General features: G+C 41.7%; 2 protein-coding genes across 4 annotated transcripts; one reads left to right on the forward strand and one right to left on the reverse strand.

Moving 5' to 3' along the window:
- LOC133499692 (G-protein coupled receptor 15-like) lies at positions 1–3,647 on the reverse strand. Of its 2 annotated transcripts, none has more exons than XM_061817972.1 (4): positions 3,502–3,647; positions 2,768–2,929; positions 1,637–2,069; positions 1–436 (listed from the first exon to the last, which is right to left on the reverse strand). In XM_061817972.1, the coding sequence occupies exons 3-4, from the start codon at positions 2,060–2,062 to the stop codon at positions 107–109; spliced, it is 756 nt and encodes a 251-aa protein (XP_061673956.1). In that variant the 5' UTR covers positions 2,063–2,069; positions 2,768–2,929; positions 3,502–3,647; the 3' UTR covers positions 1–106. The 2 variants fall into 2 exon arrangements, with proteins under 2 accessions (XP_061673956.1, XP_061673957.1); XM_061817973.1 differs by lacking the exon at positions 3,502–3,647 and adding an exon at positions 3,217–3,439 and having other exon boundaries at positions 1,637–1,834.
- Positions 3,648–6,799: 3,152 nt separating this feature from the next.
- On the forward strand, positions 6,800–27,039 carry hic2 (hypermethylated in cancer 2). 2 transcript variants are annotated; one of them, XM_061816132.1, is made up of 2 exons: positions 6,800–6,934; positions 22,792–27,039. In XM_061816132.1, exon 2 carries the CDS (start codon positions 22,846–22,848, stop codon positions 24,589–24,591), a length of 1,746 nt encoding a protein of 581 aa, XP_061672116.1. In that variant the 5' UTR covers positions 6,800–6,934; positions 22,792–22,845; the 3' UTR covers positions 24,592–27,039. The 2 variants fall into 2 exon arrangements, with proteins under 2 accessions (XP_061672116.1, XP_061672117.1); XM_061816133.1 differs by having other exon boundaries at positions 6,800–6,926.
- Positions 27,040–27,920: the final 881 nt, after the last annotated feature.

A 27,920-nucleotide genomic window follows, 5' to 3' on the forward strand; every position in this document is an offset into this window, starting at 1 on the left:
AAAAAAAAAACGTTATTAAAATCAAATCAAAATTAAATAAATTCTGAAAATGAAAGAAACACATGGCTGGAAAAATGAAATTACCTTGTGAATAAATGTTTGTGCATTATCCAACTCTCGGTCTAGGGCACACCCGCCTCCACACGGCCCCCCTGAGGGCCGGGCTGCCCCAGATGTACAGAGCCGGGGTGACCAGCGCGTTGAGGCGCGCCATGATGGCGAACAGGTTGGTGGCCTCGTTGCGGAAGCGGAGACCGGTCCGGGTGAGCTGCCTGACGATGATGTTGATGAACGAGGGGCACCACAGGGCCAGGAAGCAGATGACCACAAACACGATGATTCGCAGCGACTCCCTCTTGCTGTCCCGCTCGGCGCTGGGCGGCTCTCGGGCCAGGTGGTTACGGGCGATCACGTACAACTTGACGGTCATCAGCACCTTGACCAGTGGGGGAACCAACCAACTACAAATACTATTTATTGTATGAATTATTATTTTTTTTTATCAGTTCACGACATGTTTTGACAAAAGTCAAGCCAAGGTGTCCTCATCAGAGTCACTTAAATCACAGGTGTCAAACTCAAGGCTTGGGGGGCCAGAGCCGGCCCGCGAATGCAAATCATGTATACCGACTTCCATGATTTTTGTTCTAATCTGTAACAAAAATTCAAACTTTCATAACATAAATGATAAAGTTGAGATATTGCAAGCATTTTTGTGTTACAAAACACAAACGATAATTGAAAAACCCATTAAGCTTGATTTCTGATTCAAAACTAATTGATAAATTTCAAATGTAAATAGCATGAGGCGAAAGATTTTCATGGATTCACAGTCATAAGGGCTCTCTGAGGGAAACCGTAACTACAATGTCGCCCGCGACAAAAACGAGTTTGACACCCTTGACTTAAATGATAATACATTTTCAAAAGTACATGGGTTCAACCTCTACAATAAGATATTTGCTAAAATGAGTCATTTTGACTATGTATAAGTCAGCTTTCAGCTTTGAAAATTTGACATCTGGCGGTTTTATTTTCAGTAGAGGTTAAAACTGTGACTAGATGCACAATACACTATGTTTTATAATTTCCATTATATTATGTATATAGTCAGATGCTTAACTTGTAAAACTCAACATGTCCACACTGTCATAATGAAATATTGATTGCTGTAAAAACTGTAAATTCTAAATGTACTTCTAAATTATACAGTGTGCTTGCTACTTACATTATGTTGCTAAGTCAAGGTCCACCATGTGTTTATTAAATGTTATTATTAGCCGAAAATGTCGACACTATCAATGTCTACCCTTGCAGTAAACACATTTTGGTGTTTGTCTGCTTGCAATTGATAAATTCAAAAATATGTCTAACAGCATGAAGTTCAATTGAAAATCTTGACATTTTGCCTAGTGACATCACTGCGATGTTAGGTCTGCCTCTACCAAGTAAATACGGCAATATTTCATTGACACATATGAATTTTGATATGATTGAAATGATCGATTGACATCTAATTGAATAAACAGGGAGAAGTTAAATCAGTACTTCACCTTTTACAAGTATGTTTTTACACAATAATCTGTAGTTTTACTTACAGCAAATACACATCTTGAGTAATTAAGCCAAATCTGACCTTGACGAGCACGATGATCTGTAGTGTCATGACCCCGAAGGCGTTGATCTGGGCTGCCTTGGAGATGGGCACCATGTTCTGGACAGTGAGGATGGAGTAGGTGTAGATCCAGCAGAAGGCACACGCGCCGATGACCAGCGAGCGGCTGATGAAGCGGTGGTAGAAGAACGGGTGGCACACGGCCAGATACCGGTCGAACTGGGCAAACAGGAAGGTCAGCACGTTAACGCCGAGGAAGGAGGGCAGGATGTAGAAAGTTCCGTTGCGGGACGGGTAGCCCTCCTGGACGTCGAACAGGCCCAGGTAGTAGACGGAGAAGCCGGTGAGCGTGTCGCTCAGGCTGGTGTTGAGCATGAAGATGAAGCGGTTCTGGACACGCAGCAGGCGGCTCGATGCAATGGCCAGGGTGACCGAGCCGGCCACCATCACCGCGCTGGTGGCGAACAGGATGTGGAAGATGAACACCAAGAAGTCGCCCACGGTGTCAAAATTGACCGACAGGGGGACGGTGCCGTTCAGGAGCATCCTGACGCCCCCATCACCGAGTAGAGAGGACGAGCCTCTCCGCCACCTTTTTAGAGGCGACGTCTCAACCTCCAGGGGGGCAATTTGGAACGGATTGTAAACAGCGTCCTGTTTACATTGTGAAGTGATCAAATGTGACGAGGCCTTTCCCACTGAATCTCAGCGGGATCTACAATTGGGTCTCCAGTGTCACTCGTGCTTGTTGAGTCTCAACTGAACTTAATGTTGTCCACAATACTCATTTACACTCGTGTCAAACTCAAAATCATCATGGACCTTATGGATCTTGTGATTTCCCTCAGAGGGCGGTTATGACTTTGAATGTGTCCCCATGATATTGCAACTCTGCTGTTGGGTCAAAACCTCCAAATTGCTCAATGTCCTGCTTTTTTTTTTTTTCTTCCACAAATTCATACAGTTGCTCAGTTAGTCCCGAGGCGGCTATTATTTATTTTTATTTCATTATTATGATTATTATTATTTTACAAATTATTGACCAATATAAAGTGTTGAAAATAGCTCACGCTGTGTAGAGATGGATATATATATATTTTTTGGTTTCCAGAAAAGTGATAGTTGTCACTGATGGTGTAGTGGTACACACACCTGAGTTTGTTGGTGGCAGCTTGGGATCGATTCCCGCTCAGTGATGGTGTCAATATCTGCCCTGCGACTGACTGGCGACCACTTCAGGGTGTAGTCCGCCTTTTGCCCGAGGCCATCTGGGATAGGCTCCAGCTTTCCTGTGACCCTTGTGAGGATGAGCGGCTTGAATAATGGAGGGATGAAAAGTGATTGCTTTAGAGGCGTGAGGTGTCTGCCCAATGCCAGCACAAGCACACAGCAGCAATTGGCAATGTGTTGGAATGGTGTTTGCAAAAGTGTCAGTGAATTAAATGCAAATATAAGGGGCAGTAAAAAAATAAATAAATAAATTAAACCAATAATTAATGTTTTTACCCCCGAAATTTGATCAATTGTTGTTTAAATACCTGTTAGTTTAATTATTATTTTTTTTTAAGTTTCATTTAATCACGTCCTCTTCCCGTCCTTACCATTCTGGAAATGCTATCATTGTTGGATGCAGATCAGAAACAGATTGCTTTCATTGAATTTCTTGCTTTGGAAGGTGGACGACCAGCTAACATTTTCAAAAGGTTGCGAAATGTGTATGGCGACGCTGCAATAGGCTATAGTAGAGCAGAATCAAAAAGTGAGTGTCCAGGACTAAAGGCAAAGAACAAGAGTCTGCTTCGAGTGACTTCCGTGAAGGGGAAAAGGAGCTTGCGACGTCATCACTAGTTTGGCTGGAAAACCATAAACCATACTGACATACTCACCTGACTGACAGCGTAATATCATCACCTTTTTTTTAACTTTTAAAACAAGGAGCTAAGAGGCGTCACTTCACTCATGAAAAATTAAGTATACTGCGATAAAACCTTGAATGTCCAGCCTACTGATATTTACAAGGCTAGCATACATGCCCTTTCTTCTTCTTACAAAATAAGGAGATCACATTGAAAAGCAGCGATGAAATGCACTTTTTTTTTTATTACCTTTATTGCTATTCTTATACTTGGCTGTGTTGCGCTAAATACATTTTGAGGTTTAGGAGTGTAGCACACACACAATTTAAACCACAAGATGGCAGTGGCGACTCTTGCGTGAAGGTTTCACCTAAACTGTTTGGCACCAAGTAAGTGACATTTTATTCTTTTAGAAGTCTCCAAATAGACTTGTACTGAAATACACATTAATTTACTTGTATGACGTGTGGGTTCAATTCCTATTTAGTGAAGATTCGACAGTATAGTGTGAATGGATATCTTTCTATATGGGGCCTCTGATTGGCCGGCGACCAGTCCATTGTGTAATCTACCTTTTATTCACACAAAATCTGATGGGATTGTCTCCATTTCCCATGCAGATATGCACTTATTGCAGTACGACTTTACGCAGTACGTGAAGGTCTGACAAAGCAACTCCAGGGAGCATTTGATAGTAAGCTACATAAACTAACATATGTTGGATTTTTTTCCCCTGTGGAATTCTCAGACCTAGTAGGAGAGTTGGCAGTGTGTGGTTTTATTTTGTGATTTTATTTAAATGTTTTCTCATGTCTTGCATTTGTTTTATGTGATATTTTTACATTTAATATTTCCTATCTTATTGTGGAAAGAACCTATTGTTTTTAAATGTACTTTATGAATGGGTTGTATTGGAGTGAAAACATTTGTGTTAGGAAACACTTCTGCGTTGCTGCTAATCCATTCACGTGTCAGGAGTGACATATCAAGAAGGTAATTATTTAGCATGAGCATTGCACAGGTGCATTATAGGCTGGCCACAATAAAAGGCCAATAAAATGCACCACAGCAATGGATAATTTGATCATCTGAGCGTGTCAAAAATGTTTTGTTTTTTTTTTGGCTCCCACTGGATTGTGAGTGTGTGTGACTCATGTTTGGGCTTTACAAGTCTTTACTGTATGTGGCTAACTGGAGGTTCATAATGCTGGTTGTATAAAAAGTGACAATGAAATGTCAACAATGCATCTCTCCTTTTTCTCCAAGCAGACAGTTTGCCCCAAGTTACGTCCCAGTCACAGACTAATTCCTGGATGCCAGTGCCAACAATGGTACTCCTTTGTTACTTATAGCCCGAGAACGACACCAGCAGTTGTGCAATTGTAAAAGTGATGAACGGGTTTCACAAACCATGGCGTGTATAGATTGTTCATCTCTCTCTCTCTCTCTCTCTTCATATTTATATGTGTATGTGTGTGTCTCTATGTATGTATGTATGTATGCACGCGGAAAACAATAAGTGTCAAAGTTTTTATTTCATGTATCAATAAAGCACTGTCATGGAAAACCTAATCAGGTTGCTGCGGGAGATTAACAAGGGGGATTATGTAACTCATTCACTGGAATCTTCTATTTAAAAAAAAAAATTCCTAAATATATATTCTTCCCTCTATTCATGCTGGTGACGTATAGTGACGGGCAGAACAATTAAATAAACAAGCAATAACACGTTTTTGTTCAACTAAACAAACCCACATTTCATTCCGAGTACTGTAATTACATTTGTGGGTAAAACAAGTTTATTATTTCAGTAGATTTTTGTGAGATTCATGTTCAACATACTTTCATTATATATATATATATATATATATATATATATATATATATATATATATATATATATATATATATGCACACGGAAACTGTGCAGAATTTTAGAATACATTCACTGAAATGTTCTTTTTTTTAAAAAATCATAAATATATATTCTTTCCACTATCCATGCCAGTGATGTATTGTGACTGGCAGAACAATTAAATAAACAAGCAATAACAGCTTTTTGTTCAACTGAACAGGCCTATATTTCACATTGAATAATTTTACTTGAGAGTAAAGTGAAACAAAATCATTATTTCAGATTAATTTTGTGACATTTATGTTCATCCTACTTTTATTTTTCATATACATACACTATATATAATTTTTGTATTCAGATACTTCCAATCATGTAAAGCACATTGTGTATGAAATGCGCTGTATAAATCAATTTGCTTTGCTTTGTTTAGTGTTTTGGGACTGAAAAAAATAAATCATGAATCCGTGTGGATTTATCAAACCTGCTTTCAATTTAACAGGTTGATGATTTCAACACTGACGGTGTCAGTTTTTGAGTACATTGAAACAAGATAATTAACTATCAATTTATTTTGGGAAAAAGCAGAAGGACGAAAGCATGACGAAAGGAATCGCAAAGTTCAACTTGCTTTATTTTAATTGGCGTCAGCAAATGCAGTTTCCTCGGCCGCCGTCAGGTGTCAGTAGAGTGCTTTGACACAGCGCCATCCATCTTCGATGAAGACGGAAGCGACACTAGCTTAATGGTAGTTGAAATTTTATTTAATGTGAACATCTTTCAATTAAAATACGTCACGCACCTAAAGTAACTTTGAACCGGTTATCCTTAAATAACGACCATTGGCCATACACCCGAGACCAGCGATCTTCACAAGGGTTCGGAAGAGGCTAACTGGGGGGCCTCGTATGCTAAAGGGAGGAGTCAAGACATGACCCCACTTCCGCACATCTGGTGTCCACTTTCTGAAGCCTCCGAGCCCCACAATTTTGCTTCATTTCGTGTGGCGTGGGGGCGTCACGCACGCTTTCAAACACAAGGTGAAAAGTTAGACTATATATTACTCCAAGGTAATGCTGCCGTACTCTCATGAGAACAGAATTCATTGGAATAGAAAAAGTGTCTTTCATCTTTTTGAAGGCCCAAAGCGTTTGGTTGAACTGCATAGAATTGTTTTTTTTTTTTTTAAATTGTTGTATTAATTTAACAATTCATTTCGTGGCATTTACTCGTTAGTTCTTTTTCGTATAATTCAAGTGCCTTGTTTGCCAACTCAATGTCGTTAAATTTTTCGTGACATTGTGGCCCTCTGGGGAACATTTCTGCCTTGCAAAACATTTAGTATTTATAACCCGCCTCCCATGTTTGCAGGTACCGCTGCCAGTGAATGAGCGGCAAGGCGAGGGCTGCTGTTGGAACTCGGAACCCTCCCACAGTGGGCTGTGCTGTGTTTGTCTCTCGTGCTGCACTCCGGGGCTGGTTCCTATTCAAATGTGGGTCAGGGGTGAGGAAGCGTAACGTCATAAGCTTGCAACATGGCGTCCCGAAGGCTGTGAGATGAGCAAGAGGATGGTAAAGAACGCTTGAGAACCACCCTACCGATGTAAGAAGGTAATTCGAAATTATTTTTGCTCCGCTTCAGTCCGCGTGTCGTCGTGCTTGCAGAACGGTTGCTTTTGTGGGGGATTCTCTCCTTTGGTAGCTTTACGGCGGTTTTTTTCCTCCCCTACAAGGCATGCCGACAAAAAAAGGGGCTGCACTGTTGTCGATTATGTTTTCGTGCTGCAGGATTGCATGCCAAACCTAGATCTAACAATCTATCGTCTCCCCTGTTATTGTAATATTTAAAAAAAAAATTGTAACAATAATGGCTTTGCAAATGCTGCGGTTGATGTTGGCACGGTGGGCTTGCAAATGATGCCCCCCTCCGGACCAGTGTGGACCAAATCATGACCAGCCTGGCAAATCATAACGCCGAAAAAAAAAAAAAAAAAAAAACACCGAGATCTTATTTTCTTGCCTTCACTCTCCAATACGATTAGAATGTTTAACACCAACAATCTCCTCCCCGGCTACTTTCATTCAACCTCTTGATGACATAAAATTGAACTCATTTGTGTGGCTTGTGCTCTTCTGACGCAATTACCCATAATGGTCACTGAGCCGAAGCAGTCGATACCTAAATGTATGGCCCGACGTGTATTGTTTATATTCAAGTTCATCCACCTTTTCTGCCGTTTAGGGCCAATTAAAGCGATTTAGCTGCAGCGACTGGCAATTGGACCCACGCAGCACTGTGTGGACAGCAGTAGGTGCAAGCTCACATCGACCATCTTTGTTTTGCTCACCAAACATCGGTGCTATACCATATTTAAATCACATTACCACTAACTCTATATCATATTTAGACCTCAAACGGGTCGCTTTGCCTCTCAGAGAAGGAAGTTTGGCTTCTCGGGTGATTAGTAAAAGTACCAAGGGGCATTGAGATAATAAGGTATAGGAATGTATGTAATGTAAGTTCCTTTGACTGGTTCTTGTTTTTGTGTAACCAGCCCCCCCACCCCATTTTGGAAATTTCCCCAAAGTACGTTTTCTAGTTTTAATTGCTAAAGATTACACCATACGCAAATGTAGCATACATAAATTCGATCACACCTGAGGGCCCGAGCTCACGGTGACTTGGAGATGTCTGAAACAGGCCGTCAACAGTGTTACTGTTTCTGAGGAATTGTGAGCTAGTTAGCAGTAATTGTTGCATTTGTAAATCTCGTTTGATCCCGAAGAAGCTATCTTAATGTCATAATTGCAGAATGAATGGGCACATTTAGTTTTCTATATGATTTTGTACAGTAAATGAGTCTACTGTTCAACTTATTTCCAGCCTTGTAGTCTAACTGCCTTAGTCAGCTTTGAATTAGGGCTGGCCGATTTAATTAAGATTGAATCGTGATTTCCATTTTGACTTTTTAGTGTCAGAAAGACACTATAATCAAAGGGGAAAATGTTCTTTTTTTTATGCTGAGCGGTGTATTGTTTGCAAGTTTCTGCGTTGTAGAAGCACCGTGAATGCACCTCTGCTGCTTGCAGCAAGCATGTGACATTTGAAATTGTATTTATTGACACCTAAGTTGGACTTTTCTGTTAAAAAAAAATGAATTGCATACATTTTACATTTTAATAGAGAACAGACTTGGATTTAGAAATACTGCCATTTTAATGCTAGTTTTGAGGAAAACCCTATTGCTGGGTTAGCTTGAATTAGCATTAGATCATGGAAGAGATTTTCTTTCAAATAATGAATATTAATACACAAACACCATAATAACACATACAGACAGATCATATAACAATAGTTACAGGCATACTTTATTTTCTTCCTAATCTTGAAAAACAAGTTACATTAGGAAATTCATTGTGACGCTCTAACTTCAGTCTGGGAATGCCTTGTTCAGAAAGGCACAGCGTGCTCCATTTTCTATGAATTTACAAACGAGCAGGTTGCCCGTTAGCAGGGATATGGCAGTGTGTCCGCCATATTGAATGTGTCAGTTCTGCCTGTAAATATCTCGTCCCCGGCTGCCGCTGGAGCGGCGGGAGTGTGTTTCTGAATGTGCCAGAGCGCTTGGAATGACTTTTAGAACGTACCTCTGATGATGGGTACATTTGGTTGTCAATATGACGCTCTCGCTGTGCACTGAATGCAGTATGCACTCTCTTTTTTTATGACTTTACAAACTAGCCTATTGGCCATTGGCAGGGATGCGTCAGTGCCAGTTCTGCCTGTAAACATCTTGTCCTGCCTGGTGCTCTGGCCACTTCGTTTTCTCAGTCGCAGCAGCGGGAGTGCGCTCAGCAACTGGCCCTCTGAATAACCGAACAAAACACTCCCAGGAGCGGGCCGAGTTTCTAAACGTTCTGGAGTGTAGACCGTATGCTTGGAGTGAATTCCCGAACGTATCCACAGTTCGATCGCAACTTTCTTTTATTCTTATCTTAATGCGTGGACCTGCGTGTGTGCACCACACTGGCTCTAAAACGCCAAGGCGCGAAAAACAGGAACAGCATGTTTTTTTTTCATTCATCCTTTTAATTTACTTAGTACTAATTTATTTTCTTGTTACTTTGTCATTTTAAGTTGAGATTTAGTAGTTGAATAAATATTGTTTTGAATTCAATTAATAATCATTTTTGATTAATTCTGATTTCAATAATCCAAAGAAGCATGATTGTTTTTCCCGTAATGGCCCAAGCCAAGTTTGAATTTTTCCAGAAAAAAATAAAAATTCAATAAACAAGACATGTCTGTCTTGCTTTAGTTTACCTTGACCTGGATAAGTGAGAATAGACACACCCAGCACCCAGTTCTGTTTTTTTTTTTTCTTTTCTTCTTGTGATAATTTAACAGTAAAAAATGTACTTGGGCAAACATGTTTTTAAGCTTACATTATCCCACTGCCATTATCCCATTTGGCTGTGACTCTACTAAGGCTGAAGCGATTTAATCGTTCCCTTAATGGTGAAATGGATAGATGTTGTCATTACAGCATGCAAGACGTCACTCACTAACTTCGAGCTGAATTTGAAAGTAAACAAGCAACTGGAGTTGCCCACCAGCTATTCCAGCCACTAATGTTATTGCAGCGCAGCCCGAGTTTGAATTTCTCTAAATACCCAAGACTGCAGATATACATTTTCTTCCACCCTTTCACAAGTGCAGTCAGCGCCGTATGCCAGTCTAAAACAGGGAGAACAACTTCTTTAATTGGGTTGTTGAAGGTGTGACCAAGGTGAAAGAATGAAATACATTTTTTATATGCAATCTTAATTACATGAGGCTTGTAAAACTGACAGGAAGCAGTCTGAGAGTAGACTTTTCACTTTGCTCCCAGCATTTACTTATTCTAAAACAGTGACGTTTTGTTAATCCATCACTTTATTTGCAAAGTCGGCACATCGTTAAAGCTAATAGCAGCGTACCTGCAGGTGTGGGTTAGACGCATGCCACTTGCTTTGCATTTAATCTGACTTTTTCCTCCTTTGAGATGCTTTCATTGATGTCACTGTAACTATCGAGAGCAAGCATGAAGAAAGAACATACTTAAAAAAAAATAAATAAATAAATAGTTGCCGCTGTTCTTTTTATTGTTTCGTGGCCAAACATCTGCGCGCTGTCAAATATCATCTGGTGGTCTTTTAATTTCAGTCTATGCTATTGCATGTGCAGAAGTCAACTGATCAGTGTGACAAGCTTAACTGATGACTATGGACTACAAAGTAGAGCCTGGAGGTTAATTTAAGGCCTGTGTGTGCCTCATGATCAGCCCCCCCCCCCTTCTTAGTGCACACACAGTGCTCTGTGTACATTGTGAACGTGTGTGTGTGTGTGTGTGTGTGTGTGTGTGTAGGCACCACAATGCATTAAGAAGGTTACTTGGGCAAGATGTTTTTCAGACATTCGTTCAAGGATTTAAAGGCTTGGCTCTTGTGTCCATCCATACAGGACATGCATGTCTTGCACTGCCCATTGGAGGACAGTTTGATTTTGTTCGGTGGCCAGAGCACCTCGGGGGAGGGTTGTTGTTGCTCTTTTAAGAAGACGACGACTCAGTCTTTGGAATGTACTGCTGATAGCCAGAAGGTTATGCCGTGTTTAAAGGGTGGAGGTGGTAGCTCTGTTTGGGGTGGGGAACTATAGACCATGCAAACAAGATATTTCCTTACCCAACACGTTCTCTTGTTCTCAGCCAAAGCATTTGGCTTCAAGTCATGTGGGCGTGTTGCTCTTTTGGGGGGTAGGTGAATGGGCTAACCTTATCTCGCCAACAAAGTTCATTCGTAGAAGAACAGAGTAACTTTATCATACTAGTCATATGTTCACTGACAAGTTGATTGCTTTATTTCCTCACTCGGAGTGATACTACATGATGTGTTGCAGGTGCCAATCAGGATTTAGCTCTGATCGTTATTGTGTAACCAAATGAGGTGAGACTGATTAACGGCGGTATTTATTTATGAAATGGTAATTGGGTGTTAAGTGGTGATGGACCGAAATGAAATTCTTGGCAGAAACCGAGAACTTTAAATGGATGAGCCTATGTACCGGGGACAAATTCCTTGTGTGTTGTGTTGTCCGTTTAAAGCTGATTCTGATTCTGAAAGATGGAACACCAAAAGAGAAGACTGAGAGTTGCCAGCCTATGGAAATTCACTGCTAGAACAATTTGTCTGAATTTTTGTATTTTCAAAATAGTTACTGTGGGATACATATTGCGGCACTTTATATAATGGGATAAAGATAATTCTGCATAGTTTTTGCACATGGTTTCTCTGTCATCTTTAGTTTTGGATTCAATATTGATTTTGTTTCTTGCATCAACCTTGGAATGGCAGACTCATTCCAAGCCAAATATATTCTCTTCCATGCTCTTCTTGTATTTCCTGTACCCATTATTGTAGCTGAAATCATGGAGTAATGTAAATTGATAAACATATTTTCTCAAGTGAGGTAGCATGGCTGTAATGGAGGTGATGATTACTGACTTTTGGTCCGTTGACAATAGAAGCAATGCACACATTCACCTCTGTGACTCGCCATCGTGTTTGGCTGTGTTACCCGTAGGTAGTTGCGGCAGCGCAAAATAGCCTGTAACGATCATTTCCATTTTTCATGCAGCAGAAAGCAATGAAAATCCTCCAATTCAGGCTTCTAGTCGCTAGCATAACGATGGCAAAGCCACATAGTTTCCACAATTCATTGCTGCATGCAAATTTGTATTATTGCAGCAATAAAAACTGTTGTTGCTAATGTGTGTTTTGTTACCACGAGCTTGGTGAATGTGTGTGCTATTTAACTGTCACATTTATGGTTAATTTATTTTGTACCGTGTCACTATAAAATCATGACAGTAAATTGTAGGTAATTCAGTTGGCCAGCAAAAGCTTTATAGAGCATTGCTTGTTTCTATTACAGTGCCATAAAAAAGTATTATCCTTTCTCAAATTCTTATATTTTTGCATATTTTATCCACTCTATTTATCAAGCAAATAGAAATAGACAAATATTATCCAAGTGAATTTAAAATACTGTTCTTAAAAACATCAGCTCGTGTTTGTGATCAGACCAATTTCTAATCCCATGACCAAATCGGCAGAGCTCCAGTTGAGACGACTATTTTAATAAACTATGTAAGTGTCTTAATATCTACATTGGTTTGCCTGTAATAAAGTTAAAAATGTTTTAACTGTACTTTAAACACTTCCAGTACATTTAATAGGTTTCATGATTGTGACTCTTGACTCTGGAATCGGCATGGGCCCATTACTGGTTTCAAGGTACACAGTGGTTTTAAAAAGTCAGTTTCCAAAGCTATTAAAACTTTCTATCAGCAAAATTAGCATATTATTTTTTTTTTGTTTGTTTAATAAGTGCAGGAAAATTGACAGGCCACCCTCAACACTCCCATGTTTTTCGTAGACTTTATGCCGATGTGATTGGTTTCGGATGATAATTCGCATTTTTTGCTGATTGGCTTTTGTCATAATTCCCCGATCCGATGAAATACGTCATCGATCAGCTCTGCACAAGACATTTAACTCCACGCCTTCATTGCGTATGAATTCAAAAACTTTATTTTTAGCCTTGACACTTGTCTTGTGGAGCAGTACTGTAACCATCCGATGGCCAATAAAGTTTTTTCAATCTTGTCAATGAAAAAACATGTCGGTGTTGGACTCTTGTGCGGTGTCTAAGACAACGCATAATTTATTTTTATTTAGTTCTGAGCACAACTGAAGTACGTTGTGGGGAACGTCATCTAAATGCTTCAATACAACAAATTTGATCGGACATCTGCAGATTGCACTCAATGAGGAGCATGCCGCATTCAAGTTAAGCAACCTTGTCAGCCCAAACATTTCAGAATAATACATTTTAGAGCTTTAATTGCAATAGCGTCAAACCACGCTTGTGCGTATGTCGTCATAGAGTCTAGCTATGCCTACTAAAAACAGACAAAGTCAGCAAATTTGACTTCGGTAGACTTGAGCTCTCTTTCTCTCTCAAATATATGATTTCGTAACCCTCATCCATGTAAGTTGCAAAAACCATGGTAATATTTCTGTATCATACATAAGTCTTGTCCTCCCCCGTCAGATTGCATGTGGAGTTTAATGTACCTGGCTGCTGCAAATGGCTAATTTCCTGCAATAATAATCACGTCTTCAGTTCCCCTTGAAGCCTCCTTATGTCTGTAAACCCTTTTTTGGGTTTTAATGCACTATATGAGTTCTGGCCAGTGGTGATACAAATTGGACTGAATCAGTTGGAACTAAGACTCTAATGTACTGTAAGTTAGTGAGCGTAAATGCATCCCAAAATTCTCAAAAGTGAATATCTGGGTGTGTACTTTCAACCATTTGTGAATCTACTTTCCGTCAGATAATCTTAATTGGTTTAAACCGTTTGCAAGGAACCAATCTTCATCCTTTATCTTTTGTGAATAAACTCGTTATAAATCATTAAATCATAATCCCCTGTGCATCTACAAGTTGTTGAATCACCTTGTAGCTTTACCATGTGTGAGATGGAGCCTTCCTTATTCTTCCGTGGCTGTGGAACGCTGGCATATATGGGCTGTGCAGCAGCCATTGGCCTCCCTCCTGTGATGAAATGGGCGGGGCTCTTTTCATTCCGTTGCAGCCTGGGCAGGATGTGTTTGTCTGCCTGCGTCTTAATTGGAAGGCTTTGACCCTGCTGATACTGTAATGCATGTATTTCCCTTTTCAGGCATGCACCACTGGGGGTTGTACCCCCCACACCACACCACCCCACCCCACGCCGCACTGGCATTTATATCCAGTAATTAGATTACATTCTCTCTCCTGCAGATTACTACCTGAATTAAATCAGTTTCCCCATAGATGGTGAGAATCAGTTAACTCGGGTGTAGACAGCTTTTTATTATTAGCATTCTTCTTAAACATTTTAATAGCTTTTTATAGTGTTCTCCCTAGAATCACAACCTTTCAAGTTAGTGTCTCAAATCTGTACAATAAATCACATACTTATGACTTTAAAGCCATTCACTGTGGTACATGTTCTCTTTTTTCCTCCCGCTTAATCGTTTTATAGATTTAATTGGATCAAAAGGATTACAACTGACAGTTGGTTTTGGTTGAATTAAAACTGTTAAAACTGTCTCATAGGGCTAAAATATCGGGCAATACAATTTGGTTCAGTTCTGTGATTTTTCAGTATTGGTTGTATTCACGTGACGTCACCCATTGTGCTGCCTCGAACGGCGGCCATTTTCGATCCCTGAGCTCCGTTACTCATACATATGCAAGGTGGACGACATGTTTCCGAAGTGCATTTCTTGAAGACGCGACGGACAGTACATAAAGCCATAAAGCCAGGCGCAGTATTGTGCCCTTGATCTTTTACTCTATGTGACAGAAATCACGAAGGAGGAGCAGTGGGAACGGACACTTGTCTGCTCAAGACACTTCGTAAATGGTTAATTCAGTCTTACTTTTTTTAGTTAGGTTGTTGTATCTTACGAAAATTGCTGCAGCGTGTGTTGAGCTCTGTAATGTCAGTGCACCATTCCTTGTTGATATAAAAGAATACTCCACCGCCTTTTGTTTTCCGTGTTAGCATACAGGTAAGTGCTCATATAAAAAAATATATATATACGGGCACTTACTTGTATGCTAGCGGAAAACGAAAGGCGGTAGGATATTTTTTTTTTTAATATCGAGGCAAACTTTATTTGTTTATTTATTTTCAAAAAGTAGAACTTGTATATTAGTTCACCACAAGCAAAACAAAACGTTTATTTGTGTAAAATTTGATGACTATGGCAGAAAGACAAAAGAATAAACAAATCCAGTGTTTCACAAAATTCTCGAATCTTCGGGCACTCGTCCACAAAGCGAAGTCTCCGTGAAGCACAGAGCCGCAGAACGTCCAAAGTCTTTTGTCAGAAGCGTTGGACGATGTCCCCGCTTATGCAGCCGGACTTGTGTACTGGATCGCGAGCCTCTTTGTCGCGACGAAGAAGAAGGCTCTCTGATGGTTAGCAAGTCCTCTCTTGTGTACTTGAGTCCCGAGACGCCCACAAACAGTAACGGAGAGCATTCCGGAGTCTACATCACTGGTAGGCGTTAGGTAGAGAGGTTAAATGGTGGCGCGTAGTTGTGTATGGCTAATTCAGCAAAAAATGTGACATCGGTGAAAAAAACCCATAGTCTTCCAGATTTTGAGTTTTCATTAGTTCTGACAGATACCATAGCACATTTTGATACTGCTTTTTGGCAAGTAATCTAGTCACCAGTGTTGTGTTATATAGCCAAAACATTATATCCGGCTAAAGATAATTTTTTCAAGATGGACTCCATTATGGTATAGTGTTTTACTTTTTCCTCATAAAATTGCATGTCTTTATATTTAGAAATGCATATTTTGTGTAAAAACAAAAAGACAACTAAACGCAATGCTATTCAGAATATTTGGTGATGCAACCAGTTTTCAAGTAATGAACACTATTATTCCATCCATATTAATGTCCTCAGTGCCATTAACGAGTATTTGCGGGTGATGTAAACATGCCACAGCATTGATAGAGTGACAGTCTTCATTCATTGTTTAGCCACCACGTTGTAGTATAATAGATTAGCGTCCACAGTGTAGTGTGTCTCAAAAGTCACACAAAACATCACAAATTTATACTTGCAACATTCACAAAACCATTATTTGACTGGTGATTGCTTTGAGTCATAAAGGGATTGAACAATGATAAAATGGGCTCAGCCTTGGATATTTTTTTTTCCATTTACAATGGAAACCTTAAAAAAATAAGTACTGCACTGTACAGTAGAAATTGGGCTTTACGCAATCAGGATTTTTTAGGCCAGTCACCGATTTTAAAAATAAATAAATAAATATACTAAAAAAATTATAAAATCACCGATCTGATCACAAGATGGAGCAATATTTATTTAAAGGACTTGTTAATTTACTGTATGTACGTCTGTGTTTAGTTGCACAAAAAAATTGATTTACAATAAATGTATCTTTTTATGCTTTTGAGGGATAGTGACAACAAATAAATGGTGTTCTATCAGGTGGAAGTACATGCAGTAATGTATCAATTTTTTGGGGGGTGGGTATGCCATGACTTTATTTATTTTAAATGCATACCTTGGCTCCACAAAGGTTGAAAATCTCTGCCTGTGTCCTATCATGTTTTCTAATCCTTCAGGTCAAGACATTACAACATGATTACAAATAATAGCTGCTAACTTACTCTAATTAAATTATAAATTGTCACACACAAAGCTTTAGAGCATGATTCGGCAGAATGCCTGCACGTTAGATTACAACAGTAAAGTCCTAGCACCAGGTTGCTATGGTACATAACATTTTGTACCCTGTTGCAAGCTGTAAGTTAATAAAGTACAAGAACATAATATAAATCCTTGAATGAAAGTCCTCTCCTGTGCACCGGTGACTACCAACACACTTTTTCCCCCATTTTGTTGTTGCAAACACATAGCGCGATCCATTATTTTTATCGTCGTGGAAAAGAATGTATCCGGTTTGGTTTGCATTGATAAGATAAAGCCTAGTAATTGTGAGAAAAAGAAAAAAAACCAGGATCTATTGGTTTTAGAATAAAATATATTTTTTTGTAGTAATCATCTGTCATAGTGCGATCGTGAAAGACCAAATTATGACCACACACACACACACACGTCTGCTGGTGTGGAGTTTGCATGTTTTCCCCGTGCCTGCGTGGGTTTTCTCCAGGCACTCCGGTTTCCTCCCAAAACATGCAACATTAATTGGACACTCTAAACTCCCCCTAGGTGTGATTTGTGAGTGCGGCTGTTTGTCTCAATGCGCCCTGCGATTGGCTACCAACCAGTTCAGGGTGTCCCTCGCCTCCTGCCCGTTGACAGGTGGGATGGGCTCCACCACTCCCCGTGACCCTCGTGAGGATAAGCGGCATTAACATTATTACCCAGGTGTAAGGAGAGCTAAGTGAAAGTATGGTTGAAAATGGGCAAAGCTAAACTGCTGTTTAATCTCCTTATTGTGAGCTTTCCTTTCACCCACGAGGGAGGGAGGGACGGATCGAGCGAGAGAATTACCCCTTTCAGTTGATGCAGAATCAACGCGCAGACCAAGTTGGATCAGCCTTACCCATGGAGCCCGCAGTTGGCCATGTCGAAATGGCTCGGAGGTGGTGGTTCACTGTTATTTCAAACTGGCTTTGTACCATCCCCCACACTCACTCTGCCCACCAACATACTCTTCGTGTGTGTGCTTGTTGTAAGTGTACTGGCTCCGTATGTTTGTGCGCGCACCAAGGGCCGTGTGTGCAGGGATCAGCTGTATTTCCTTTTCTTCCGTTGCGCGTGTCTCATCATCTGACTGAATATGACTACAGTGTACTTGTCCAGTCACTGTTTGTTGTCAAAACAAGTGGAGGCTAAACCCACCGTAAAATTCAGTTTTTTTTTTTTTTTTTTTTTTTTTATGTAGGCCCATCTTGTTTTCTATTGGATCTAAGCAGGTGACCTTTCACAGTAGTAGGCTGTGTTTTGTTATTACGCCACAGGACTTTGCCTCCCCTCTGCCCTCTCGCCAGGCTCCCGATCCTCTGTTCTGGAGATTAGTGCCACAGCCGACTGCTCCCTCAGTCACCTTCACCGTATGAAGTTTGCTGCAGTGCGCTTCTTTTAAACCTTAAACACATTGGGGGGGGGAAGGTGGATGACAAGACAGCGCAAACCTTTTACATTATGCTTTTTGTAACTGAAAATATTTTGTACGCCTGTTGTTTCCAGGACAGCGTTAGGACCTTCACAATTTTAACGATCATTTCAAAGTGGCTGTGGGGGCATTTCCATATGTTAAAAGCAAGGCTGTCTTATTTGTACACAAGTAAAATCCATCCAACAAGAGAAACGAAGAAGCTGGAAAAATTAATAAGTAAATGTAAACCTTTTTTAAAATTTTTGAAAAAGCTGCAAAGGCCAGATTTAAATGTACTTATAGTTTGACCAGTACTCAGTAGAGTATTCCTGCAAGTAGGTTATGTAAAAGCTCTGAGGTAGTTGATCCTGAAATGATGTAAAGCCCGACGATTTTGGTTCCAAGAGAAATTTTGATTCAGACTCCATGAGCCTATTCTGTCAAGTGAATGTACAGGAAAACGCAATGAGTCTCAAGTTTGTGAGAAGAGCAGTGTGGGCAGTCGCGTAGTTCATGTTCTTTAGTCATCAATTGTTTTTTTAAATTAATTAATTAATGGGAAATGCATGTGGGTTTTTTTTTATTTATTTTTTTTAAGAAAATTACTCCAAGATCATAGCCACTTGTCACATTGCTAATATTTTGGTGAGATAGACCCTGTGTCTGCTCTGGGTATGGAGTCATAAGTAAATGTTGAAGATGGTGTATAGTCCTGTATCAAAATCAAAAATCTTGACACGAGACAGATCTGTGTCACCTTTGAAATGGCAGAACTGCACCACACCCTTTCCAATTCCCACAGTTTGAGTATCCTGGAGACAAATCGGCGACCTGATGAGACTTGAGTCTCTGCTGGTTGTGAAGATCTCTCCTGTACACAAGCCTGTTCGCCTAAGAGTCACAGTGGAAACTTGGAAACTTTTGGGCATCTCCTCTGTATGGTCACCATTGAGAAAAGCCTCTACGTGACTTCATCTTCACTAAAATTTATGTGGACATCGCAAATATCAGAACAATCACCCCAATACTTTGGATTTTATGGACATTAATGCATTTTCCTCATTTGCTCACTTTACTTGTGTCCATGGTCCGGTGGCCAACCGTGAAGGACACACAAACAAACATCATGTATATGTATTTATGGTATTGTTACTGTGTATACATGCCTATATAATCAACTTACAGGTGAAATGATTGTCATATTCTCTTAAGACTTATTGGTGAGAGTCTAAGCATTATTTGTGTTCACCTCAGCTGATAAATCTTGCCAGCGATGTCTCTGGCAGTAAATTGGGCCCTTTAATTATAGCCCAGATGTTATAGTAGTTGGTGTTCAAGACAATTGTCATTGTGCTACCTCTGTCCAGTTGGATAGCAAATGTTAATGACAACTACTGGCCTGGCATTTCTATCAGTTTTCTGTTGTTTTTGAATGTCTGTCTGAGGGAGGGATCATGCTGATCTTTCCAGTGGATGTGAAACCTTTCAGAGGAGGGAAAAAAAGCTTTTTCTCCATAGCTCTTTGTCATGTAAATGGACAAAACAGTCTAATCTGATCATCCAGATCTCTGGTGTAACAGGTTATAATTAAAAGGTAAGTTGCATTTAATTTGCTGCCCCTTTTTTCGGACCTCTGATCTTTTCAGTCAAGTCTGGGCAAACACCCATGTCAACCTAAGAGTACATACACGAGAAGAGTCAAGGCTGAGGGTAAGCAGTGGGATGCCTGAGAGTTTCTTTTTTTGTTGTGTTTTTTTTTTTTAGGGAGGCTGCCCCTCTGTCATTAAGTCACAGCCTGTTTTGGAAAAGGTCAAAACTGCAGGCAAGGTAAACTGATCCTGTGGCTGGAGCTTGAAGGGCAACATCTACCCTGGTTCCTACTCAAAGCCCCCCAGAGCGGGCTTCACTTGGTATGCGGGGGCTGTGTTTGGTCAGAGCACGTCTTGTTTCTTAAGGGTCAGTAATTCCTTTAGGCTCTCCTGCCCAGCTATCTTGACATCTCTCAGCTTTTCTGCCAGGACACATCATGCCTTTTAGCACAGGGATTATGAAATGCAGGATTTTAAACCCAGCTGGAAATCCACCAACAATTATGCAACTATATCAAACTGTGATTATTAATCAGGGTATGACATTTCAGTCAACGCTTGACCCATCTTTTACTTTAGACTACATCAATGTCTGGAAACATAGGCGAGAAAAAAGATGCCCGGCGTGCAGATGGTGCAGTTCTATTTGCAGCCCCCACCCCCTGTGGTATTAAGACTGTTGTCTTGGGCATCACCAAAGGAAGCGGAGCTAGGCCTACACGTGTCCCACCCTAGCTGCATATAGATCAGCCGTAATCCATTAGCAGCTCCCTGGAATCCAGCCGGCAGAGAGCACAGCACAGCACCGGAGGGGCCAGGGGGAGCTGGTAGCCATGTGGATGATGGTGGGTGGGGGAGAACGCGGGATGAGAAAATGAGGGGGGTGGGGAAGGTTTTTTTTTTCTCCTCCTGGGCTGCGTTCTGTATGCTGGTACTAGCCTCCTTTTATATATTTTTGGTGGAAAAGCCTCTGAATTCCCTCACCCATAGACATTCCTCATTGGCATCATGGTAAAAGGTATTTTTCTTCCATCATCGCGTATAGGGTTCATTGCTCCACACCGAGGTAGCACATTGGTTCCTATATGTCCATATGTTCCTGAATAGCTTGTTATAGTACATGTTGGAGTTTGAACTCTTCTGCGCTACGTCTATGTCCCTGCTGGGAGATCGGTGAAGGTTCGGAGGCTTGATGAGAGATAGAAAAGCAGCCAGGAGATGGGGGAGGGGGATGAAGACTATGAGTAGAAGTGTCGAAGCAGAGGAGGCAAGCCCAGGCCTGGACCTGGCGAATAATGATCACTCCAGGTGATTAGTATCAGCCAGCTCCCCTATTCTACCAGTGCCAGACTCCTCCGGTTAATGATTCCTGCTGTAGTAGAGTTTCATGCCAGTCCAGGGGTAACACCTCTTTTGTTTTGTGTTGAAAACCATTGGAATAGTTTACTTATAGGTCAAGAACCCTTTTAAGATGGCTGGTATGCAGCTTGCCTTGACTCAAACTACATATTTTTCATTCATTTCACTTAAATGCAGTTTCTAATTCAAGGCAGTAGTATGTGGAGTCACAGCCAAGGGTCTGAGGTCTTATGGCTCTTTGGTTTCTTCTTTTTCCCCTTTTTTTCCCTCTTATGGGGTGCTGTGCATATATTTATTGGGGGTAGGGGGACTTGAATGATTTTAGCTAATTGTTGCAAGATAACAGAGGGGGTCTGTCTACTTTCCGTACCCACTGTGGATAAGAGATGTAGTAAGAGACCAATATACTGGCGTCTGGTATCTACACAAGTAGGAATGTGGCTGCCATGTTACCTGGTGAGTCACAAGAAATGCAATACTGGTTTTTGAATGCCCCACGAAATAAAATTAACTGAATAACTACTGTAAATACCTTGTCAGAACATCGCTTACGTGTCTTTACTTAAATGCTGTCACCTGCTCCACCCCAGCTTTGTCACGGGAGTGTTGCTGGCATCAACTTAATGGCATCCACCCCAATGCAACAGTTCAAAGACTTATTGATTTTCTGATCTAGATTCCTGTACCTCATCTGTTGTCAGTGATGTGGTGCATTCTCTAATTAATGTATGAGCGCTCCAATAAAATGCCTGAGTTGTAATTAAAATCTTGCCCGGTGACAAGTAAATGAAGCGTTAATTGCCGTTCAGTGTCTTCATGTCATCGAAGCAGGATTTTAAAATATGGAACCCATCTTTCCTGTTTGTCTTTTAGGTGAAAATGTGTTTTCAGACCCGCTCTAGAAACTGACAATGGCTATTTTGTAGGTTAAAAGTGAATCAGTTTCATCTGTCCTAATTCTATAAATGAAGGAGGGCCTCTGAAGGATTGTGCGGTGCTGTCCTTTTCTTTGAGCCACACCCTCCTCTTTTCCTGCTCCTGTGTAGTTTTACCTGCTCAAGTGTCACCTAATCCCTCCCCCCGGTCCTGTCATGCCACCGACCCCCACCCGCAGACAATAGGGGAGAGTCGACATTACCATGACCTAATGGAGAGTAGGGCGAGCCGAGTTTCCAAGGAGGGCATCTCACTGAAACCAGAGTTCACTCTACTCGGAGAGCGAAGAGAAGCCTAGAGGAGACTCCTTTTTAAGAAAGTAGTTACTTTATACTTTTGTCTTCTCCACCCCTTTTGGCTTTTGTGAAAGAACAGTGGCAAAATGTACAATCAGAATTTGATCCACACAGGGTTTCAGTTTGTTTAAAAAGAAAGATGAGAGCGGGCGAAGGTTTCTTGTTTCTAAGCTGCCATGTGGTTATGTGGCACATTTGGCCAATGGTCCTGTGAGAGTTTAAAGCTTAGATAAATGTATTCACGGGAGCTGGAGTCACACGTTCTGGTTTATTGTTGGTTCAAAGGCACTCTGCTCTCTCACCTCCAAGAAGTTTGATTGCCATTTCAATGTTTGTTGGACTGCACAAAAGGCAATTTTATGGAGGCTGTGGGGTGTGGGCCCAGAAAAGGACAATGTTGTTGTTGAATCTTGGTCTTAACAGGAAAATGCAAAGTTGAGAGCCCGTCTTGTACTTTTTCGTTTTCTTCAATGGTGTGGCTACTAGAAACTGCAAACTCATCAGTTTGTCTTTTTGTCTTTACAGCTTCAGGTGGCATTCGTGTCGGAAGAGAGCAAGCTGGAAAGAAGGAAGGTGGAAATGGAACTGCCAAATCATGCCAAACAACTGCTTCTGCAACTTAACCAACAGAGAGCCAAGGGTTTCCTGTGCGATGTCATCATTGTGGTGGAGAATGCCCTTTTCCGTGCCCACAAGAACATTCTGGCGGCGAGCAGCATCTACTTCAAATCTTTAGTCCTCCATGACAACCTTATTAATCTTGACACAGAGATGGTCAATCCCTCTGTGTTCAGGCAAGTTCTGGACTTCATCTACACCGGTAAGCTGCTTTCCTCATCAGATCAGAGCAGTGAGCAAAATTTCAGTGCCCTCTTAACTGCAGCCAGCTACCTCCAGCTCCATGACCTCGCCGCCCTTTGCAGAAAGAAGCTCAAGCGGGGTAGTGGGAAACCCCTACCTGGTAAACCCTCCACTCCTGGTCCCCTTAGCCGCTTACGCCTCAATAACCAGCGCCTTTCCTCTTCCACGCCTGCTGGGCCCAACAACCACTATCATCCTACCCCTTCAGACGCCGACCAGCCACAGCCAGACGAAGGCCTTCGTGACAAGCTCTCGGATGACGAAATGTATATTGGCAGCTCTGGAAGGAATGGCACCGGCGGGAACAGTGGCAGTAACGGTAACCTCAGCAGTGGAGGAAGTGCAGGCGAGCCTGATCTCGGGCTAGACCTGACCAAAAAGAGCCCTCCCTCGGCAGGCACGGTCACAGATGCCCTGAGTCCCCACAGCAACTCCCAAGAATCTCCTCAATCTGCCTCAGTATCCACAACCAACAGTGCCTCGCTGGATGACTCCTCGACCACCCTCCCCAGTGCAGACATTTGCAGCTCTGACGCCACTGAGCTGAACTGCAACTCTAAAGCCGAAGACACTCAAGCCGATGCACCCCCGCCTCAAAAGAAGTATCGTCAGGGTGGGCGCAAGAATGAATGGCCCAAGAAGGAGGCATCGGGCTTGAAGTCTGAAGATCACGACAGGCCTCTGGTTAACGGGGTGATAGTGGGGCCAAAAGATGGCCGACCCGGCGGGGGCAGCGGGACCAGCTTCAACTCTGAGCAGACCCTCCAGCGCAAAGACGAAGAAGAGGGAGGAGAGAATGGCCAGGACCACAGTGAAGAGAGCGGTCAGAGCGACGGAGAGAGCGCAGGGGGGAGAGGAGCAGCAGGCCGAGGGCACCAGAACGCCAACTATGTGTACCGCCAGGAAGGTTTCGAACCAGCTTTTGGAGACAACCTCTACGTGTGCATTCCCTGTGGAAAAGGCTTCCCTAGCTCAGAGCAGCTCAACGCTCACGTGGAGACGCACACGGAGGATGAGCTGTACATCAAAGAAGAAGTGGGGACTTGTGTGAAAGAGGAAGATGAGGAGGAAGCCGAGGACCTTTCCACTCCCGTGGGCCCCTCCAACTTCGGCTCGGAGGCCCGCCCCTTCAAGTGCACCGTTTGCAATAAGAGCTACAAGGACCCAGCGACGCTGCGACAACACGAGAAGAGTCACTGGCTCACCAGGCCCTTCCCTTGCAACATCTGTGGGAAAATGTTCACCCAACGGGGCACCATGACACGCCACATGCGCAGCCACCTCGGCCTGAAGCCCTTTGCCTGCGAGGAGTGCGGCATGCGCTTCACCCGCCAGTACCGCCTGACAGAGCACATGCGCGTGCACTCCGGGGAGAAGCCGTATGAATGCCAGCTGTGCGGAGGGAAGTTCACCCAACAGCGCAACCTCATCAGTCACCTGAGAATGCACACCTCGCCCTCCTAGAAATGCATCAAGCCAAAGAACGCTGGGAATAGTTAACAAAAGAAAAAAAAAAATCACTCTACAAAGAAACGCACATGTACAACACATTTCCATTACGTTGGCTTTACGACACCCTGGCTGAGTGAGCGTTGTCGCCACGCCGGGCGATGGTGGTGATGTCAGTTCTAGGATTGTGTCGCCATCAGTTTTAAGTGACATACGCTCACCCCTCAGGAGTTCTAGTGGGACAGTTTACTCTTCTCTATTTCTCAGCCCAAAGTTGCGAAGCTGTGGCATCATAGCTGTGTGACTTGTGGTCTTTCATGGCCGATAAATGTGAATGTGGGTACCAATGTAATGTCTAGCCCTCGTCACCTCTCACCACCCCCAACCCAAAAAGAGGCTTCTTCTCCTACCTTTTCAAAGCTTTTTGCTGGTTGTCTACTGAACAATAACTCAAGAGTTCCCTCTGCTCTCCAGCACTATTCTGACCAAAAAGAAAGATTTGAAGAAACCAACACTGGCAATAATTTAGCAAAAAGTTTTTTTTTTTGTTGTTGTTTTTTTTTAACTCTCACAGCTTTATAGCCTTTTCACGTTAAGCGATCGGGGCATTGTTATGTCAGATGAGGAGGGTGACTGGGTTCGGGACCATCTCCATGCTTTAACTGATAGAGGGTTCTTAGGTGGGATCGCGTAGGGTCAAGTTTTAGTTGAACAGAGGATAAATATGCTAAAATATTCTTTCCATTGCTGTTGACAGTAAAAGGGGTTCCCTCTTTCCCTACTCGCCTGTTAGTGCACACAGCAACCAAACCCAGTTGGGAAAGAGGACGGACCCCTTGAGGTACTTGTTTTACTTGTGTTTCAGTGAATGTTTAAACTGGAAGGTATTGGGTTTTTTCTTGTGGCGGGGAGGGATTTGGGTTGGGACTGTTTTTGAAGGGGTGTTTTCGTCTGAACAATATGTTCAGCGGGTACGTTTATTTTGTCTGTATAGCTTTCTTCCCCTTGAGAAAAAAAAAAAAAGTCTATTTATATGGGCTTGTGACCTCGCTACCTCTGATTACTCTAACAAACTGTATATGTTGATTAGTTTAAAGTTCCTATGTAATTAATTGTAAAAAAAGTGTGTAGATTATCTTCACCTGATGCTTTAACCTGCCCATCTCTCAACACAGGTTTTTAACGCCCGTAGATTTTGTTTTAGATCCTCTTTAGCAGTTGCGTCAACTCCAAATATGATATAGCTTTCTGGGCGACCCCGCTCACGGCGGCGCCTCCTCAAAATGTACTGTAGCGTCTTTCCCAAGGCAAGTAATGGTTAGTTGGACTTGATGTAGTGTGTTCCAAAGAACTTGCAAATGCGGAGGAGGACCGAGCTAACTAACAAACATTGCTAGACACGTTCATACCAAAGCTCTAAAAAAATATGTACTTAAGATATATAGCTTACTAAATTATTTCACTTTTGATTTCCCTTTATTTTCCTTCTGTACAATACAAATTTATGAATTATATTGTAAGTCCATATAAAGAAATCCACTCTTTTGATGGAGTTTTGGCCAATGACAGACTGAGGAACGTTGTGGTGGTTTGCAAAGGAAAGCTTGTGCTGATTGGTGGGCCGGTGAACTTTGCCACCTTTTTTTTTTTTTTCCCGTTATCGTCTTTATGTCCAGAGTCCTTATCAATTTATATTCCTTAACTTTAAAAACAGGACTCGGTGATGTGTTCTGTTCAGACCAAAAAAAAAAAAAGTGGAAAAACAGAAAAAAAAAAAATCTAGGATTTATAATCAGAAATTTTAATGTGAAGTTCAAGTTGCTTGTTAGTTTCTTTTTGAGCCAGACTTGTGAAAACTTGTAACAAGAAGGGAGAAGCAGAGATGCACTGGACAGCTGCTCATCGGTCTCCTGCAAAAGATCCTTTCTTTGTCGTCGTTAATTGTGTTAAATTGTGTCACGTAATGGTTCTAAAGTATTCTAGCCTCCCGATGCTTTACCTCATAAGCGAGTATATGCTTGAAATTGGGCCGTCGCCTTTGTGGTGCCACTCGTCACTAAAGCCTGTCCAGTGTATCCACTCTTAACATTTACACTGTGGACCTTCATTGCAAGTTTTTGGGATAGGCATTCCTCTTGATATTTGTTGGTTTAACTGTTTTTTTGTTATTTCTTTGTTGTCCTCAGTCTGTGAATTTATCACGTAGGACTGCAGCCACAGTTACATCGTCCACCACTAGCATCCCGGATTCCCATATTAGTTACAAACTTGGTCATGTTAGCTGTTAAGCGATAACTAGTTGGCTTGTAATTTGCCTAGTTGTTACATGTTCTCCCCCCCCCCCCCCACCCTCTCCCTGTAAACCACAAACATGCATCCATCCTCTCTAAGATGGAGCTCATAATGCATTGCCTTCTTTTGGGGTGCACCTCGATGTATCTCATGCAAAGGATTTTTTTTTTTTTTTTTTTTTTTTGTACAAGATATCCAGCCATTGCTGAAAAAAAAAAAAGACTTTGTAGCTGCGTTTGAATGCTCTCGTTCGTGGGGCATTGCGAAGAAAAACTCCAAACTGTGACCATACTACTACTAATACTACTATTGCTACTAGAACTACTACTAGAACTACTACTATACAAATACTTCAGGGATAGTTCTGCATCTGGGAATGCAGGCTCTCAGCTACATTTGTAAGACATAGTATTGTATCAATTTCTCTGTATTTTAATTATGGGGGAGAAAGCAAAACACTAGTTTCATACGTTAAAAAAGAAGTGGGAACGGGGGGGCTATTTCAACTAACAAAAAGCCTTGACAAAAGGTGAGGCAGCTCAAACAAGTCTACATTTTAGTTTAACACACTATGATCATGAATAGTTGCAAAGTTGTACAAAGAAAAAAAAAAAAAAGCTCATACCCAAAATCCACAAACTATTTTTTAAACCAAAGCACATTTGAATGACTATGGAACCATGTGTGGCTCAAGAAAAAAAAATAGAAACATGTATTTATCATTGTTTACAAACTTTTACAGTTTTTACAGACCTCAAGTCAAGGCCCGGCCAGTCAGAGTTGTGTTTTTTTTTTTTTTTTTTTTTTTCCCCCCCTCCACTGCTGCTTTTCCACAGATTGCTGCCAAAAGAAAAGCATGGGGTGGACTGCTGCATATTCAAGAAGGGGGAAGGATATGTTTGGTTTTAGGTGCACTAACCCCACCCTCTGCCAGCTGGCTTTTGGGGTGACCCTGTGCCCCAATCCCCTTCCCCCAACCCGTTATGTCCTCTGGCCTGTCTGGGGGGTGTCAGTGCATCCTTGATGTTTATCAAAAGGCATTGTTAGCAGGG

This window comes from Syngnathoides biaculeatus, chromosome 4, assembly GCF_019802595.1.
Source record: "Syngnathoides biaculeatus isolate LvHL_M chromosome 4, ASM1980259v1, whole genome shotgun sequence".
Classification (NCBI taxonomy): Eukaryota; Metazoa; Chordata; class Actinopteri; order Syngnathiformes; family Syngnathidae; genus Syngnathoides; species Syngnathoides biaculeatus.

Excerpts from the sequence above, each read along its gene's own strand:
- hic2 (XM_061816132.1), top strand. The coding sequence starts at position 22,846 with ATGGAACTGCCAAATCATGCCAAACAACTGCTTCTGCAACTTAACCAA.
- LOC133499692 (XM_061817972.1), bottom strand. The coding sequence starts at position 2,062 with ATGGTGGCCGGCTCGGTCACCCTGGCCATTGCATCGAGCCGCCTGCTG. Across the intron at positions 437-1,636 it reads AGATCATCGTGCTCGTCAAG|GTGCTGATGACCGTCAAGTT; the intron begins GTCAGATTTGGC and ends CCACTGGTCAAG.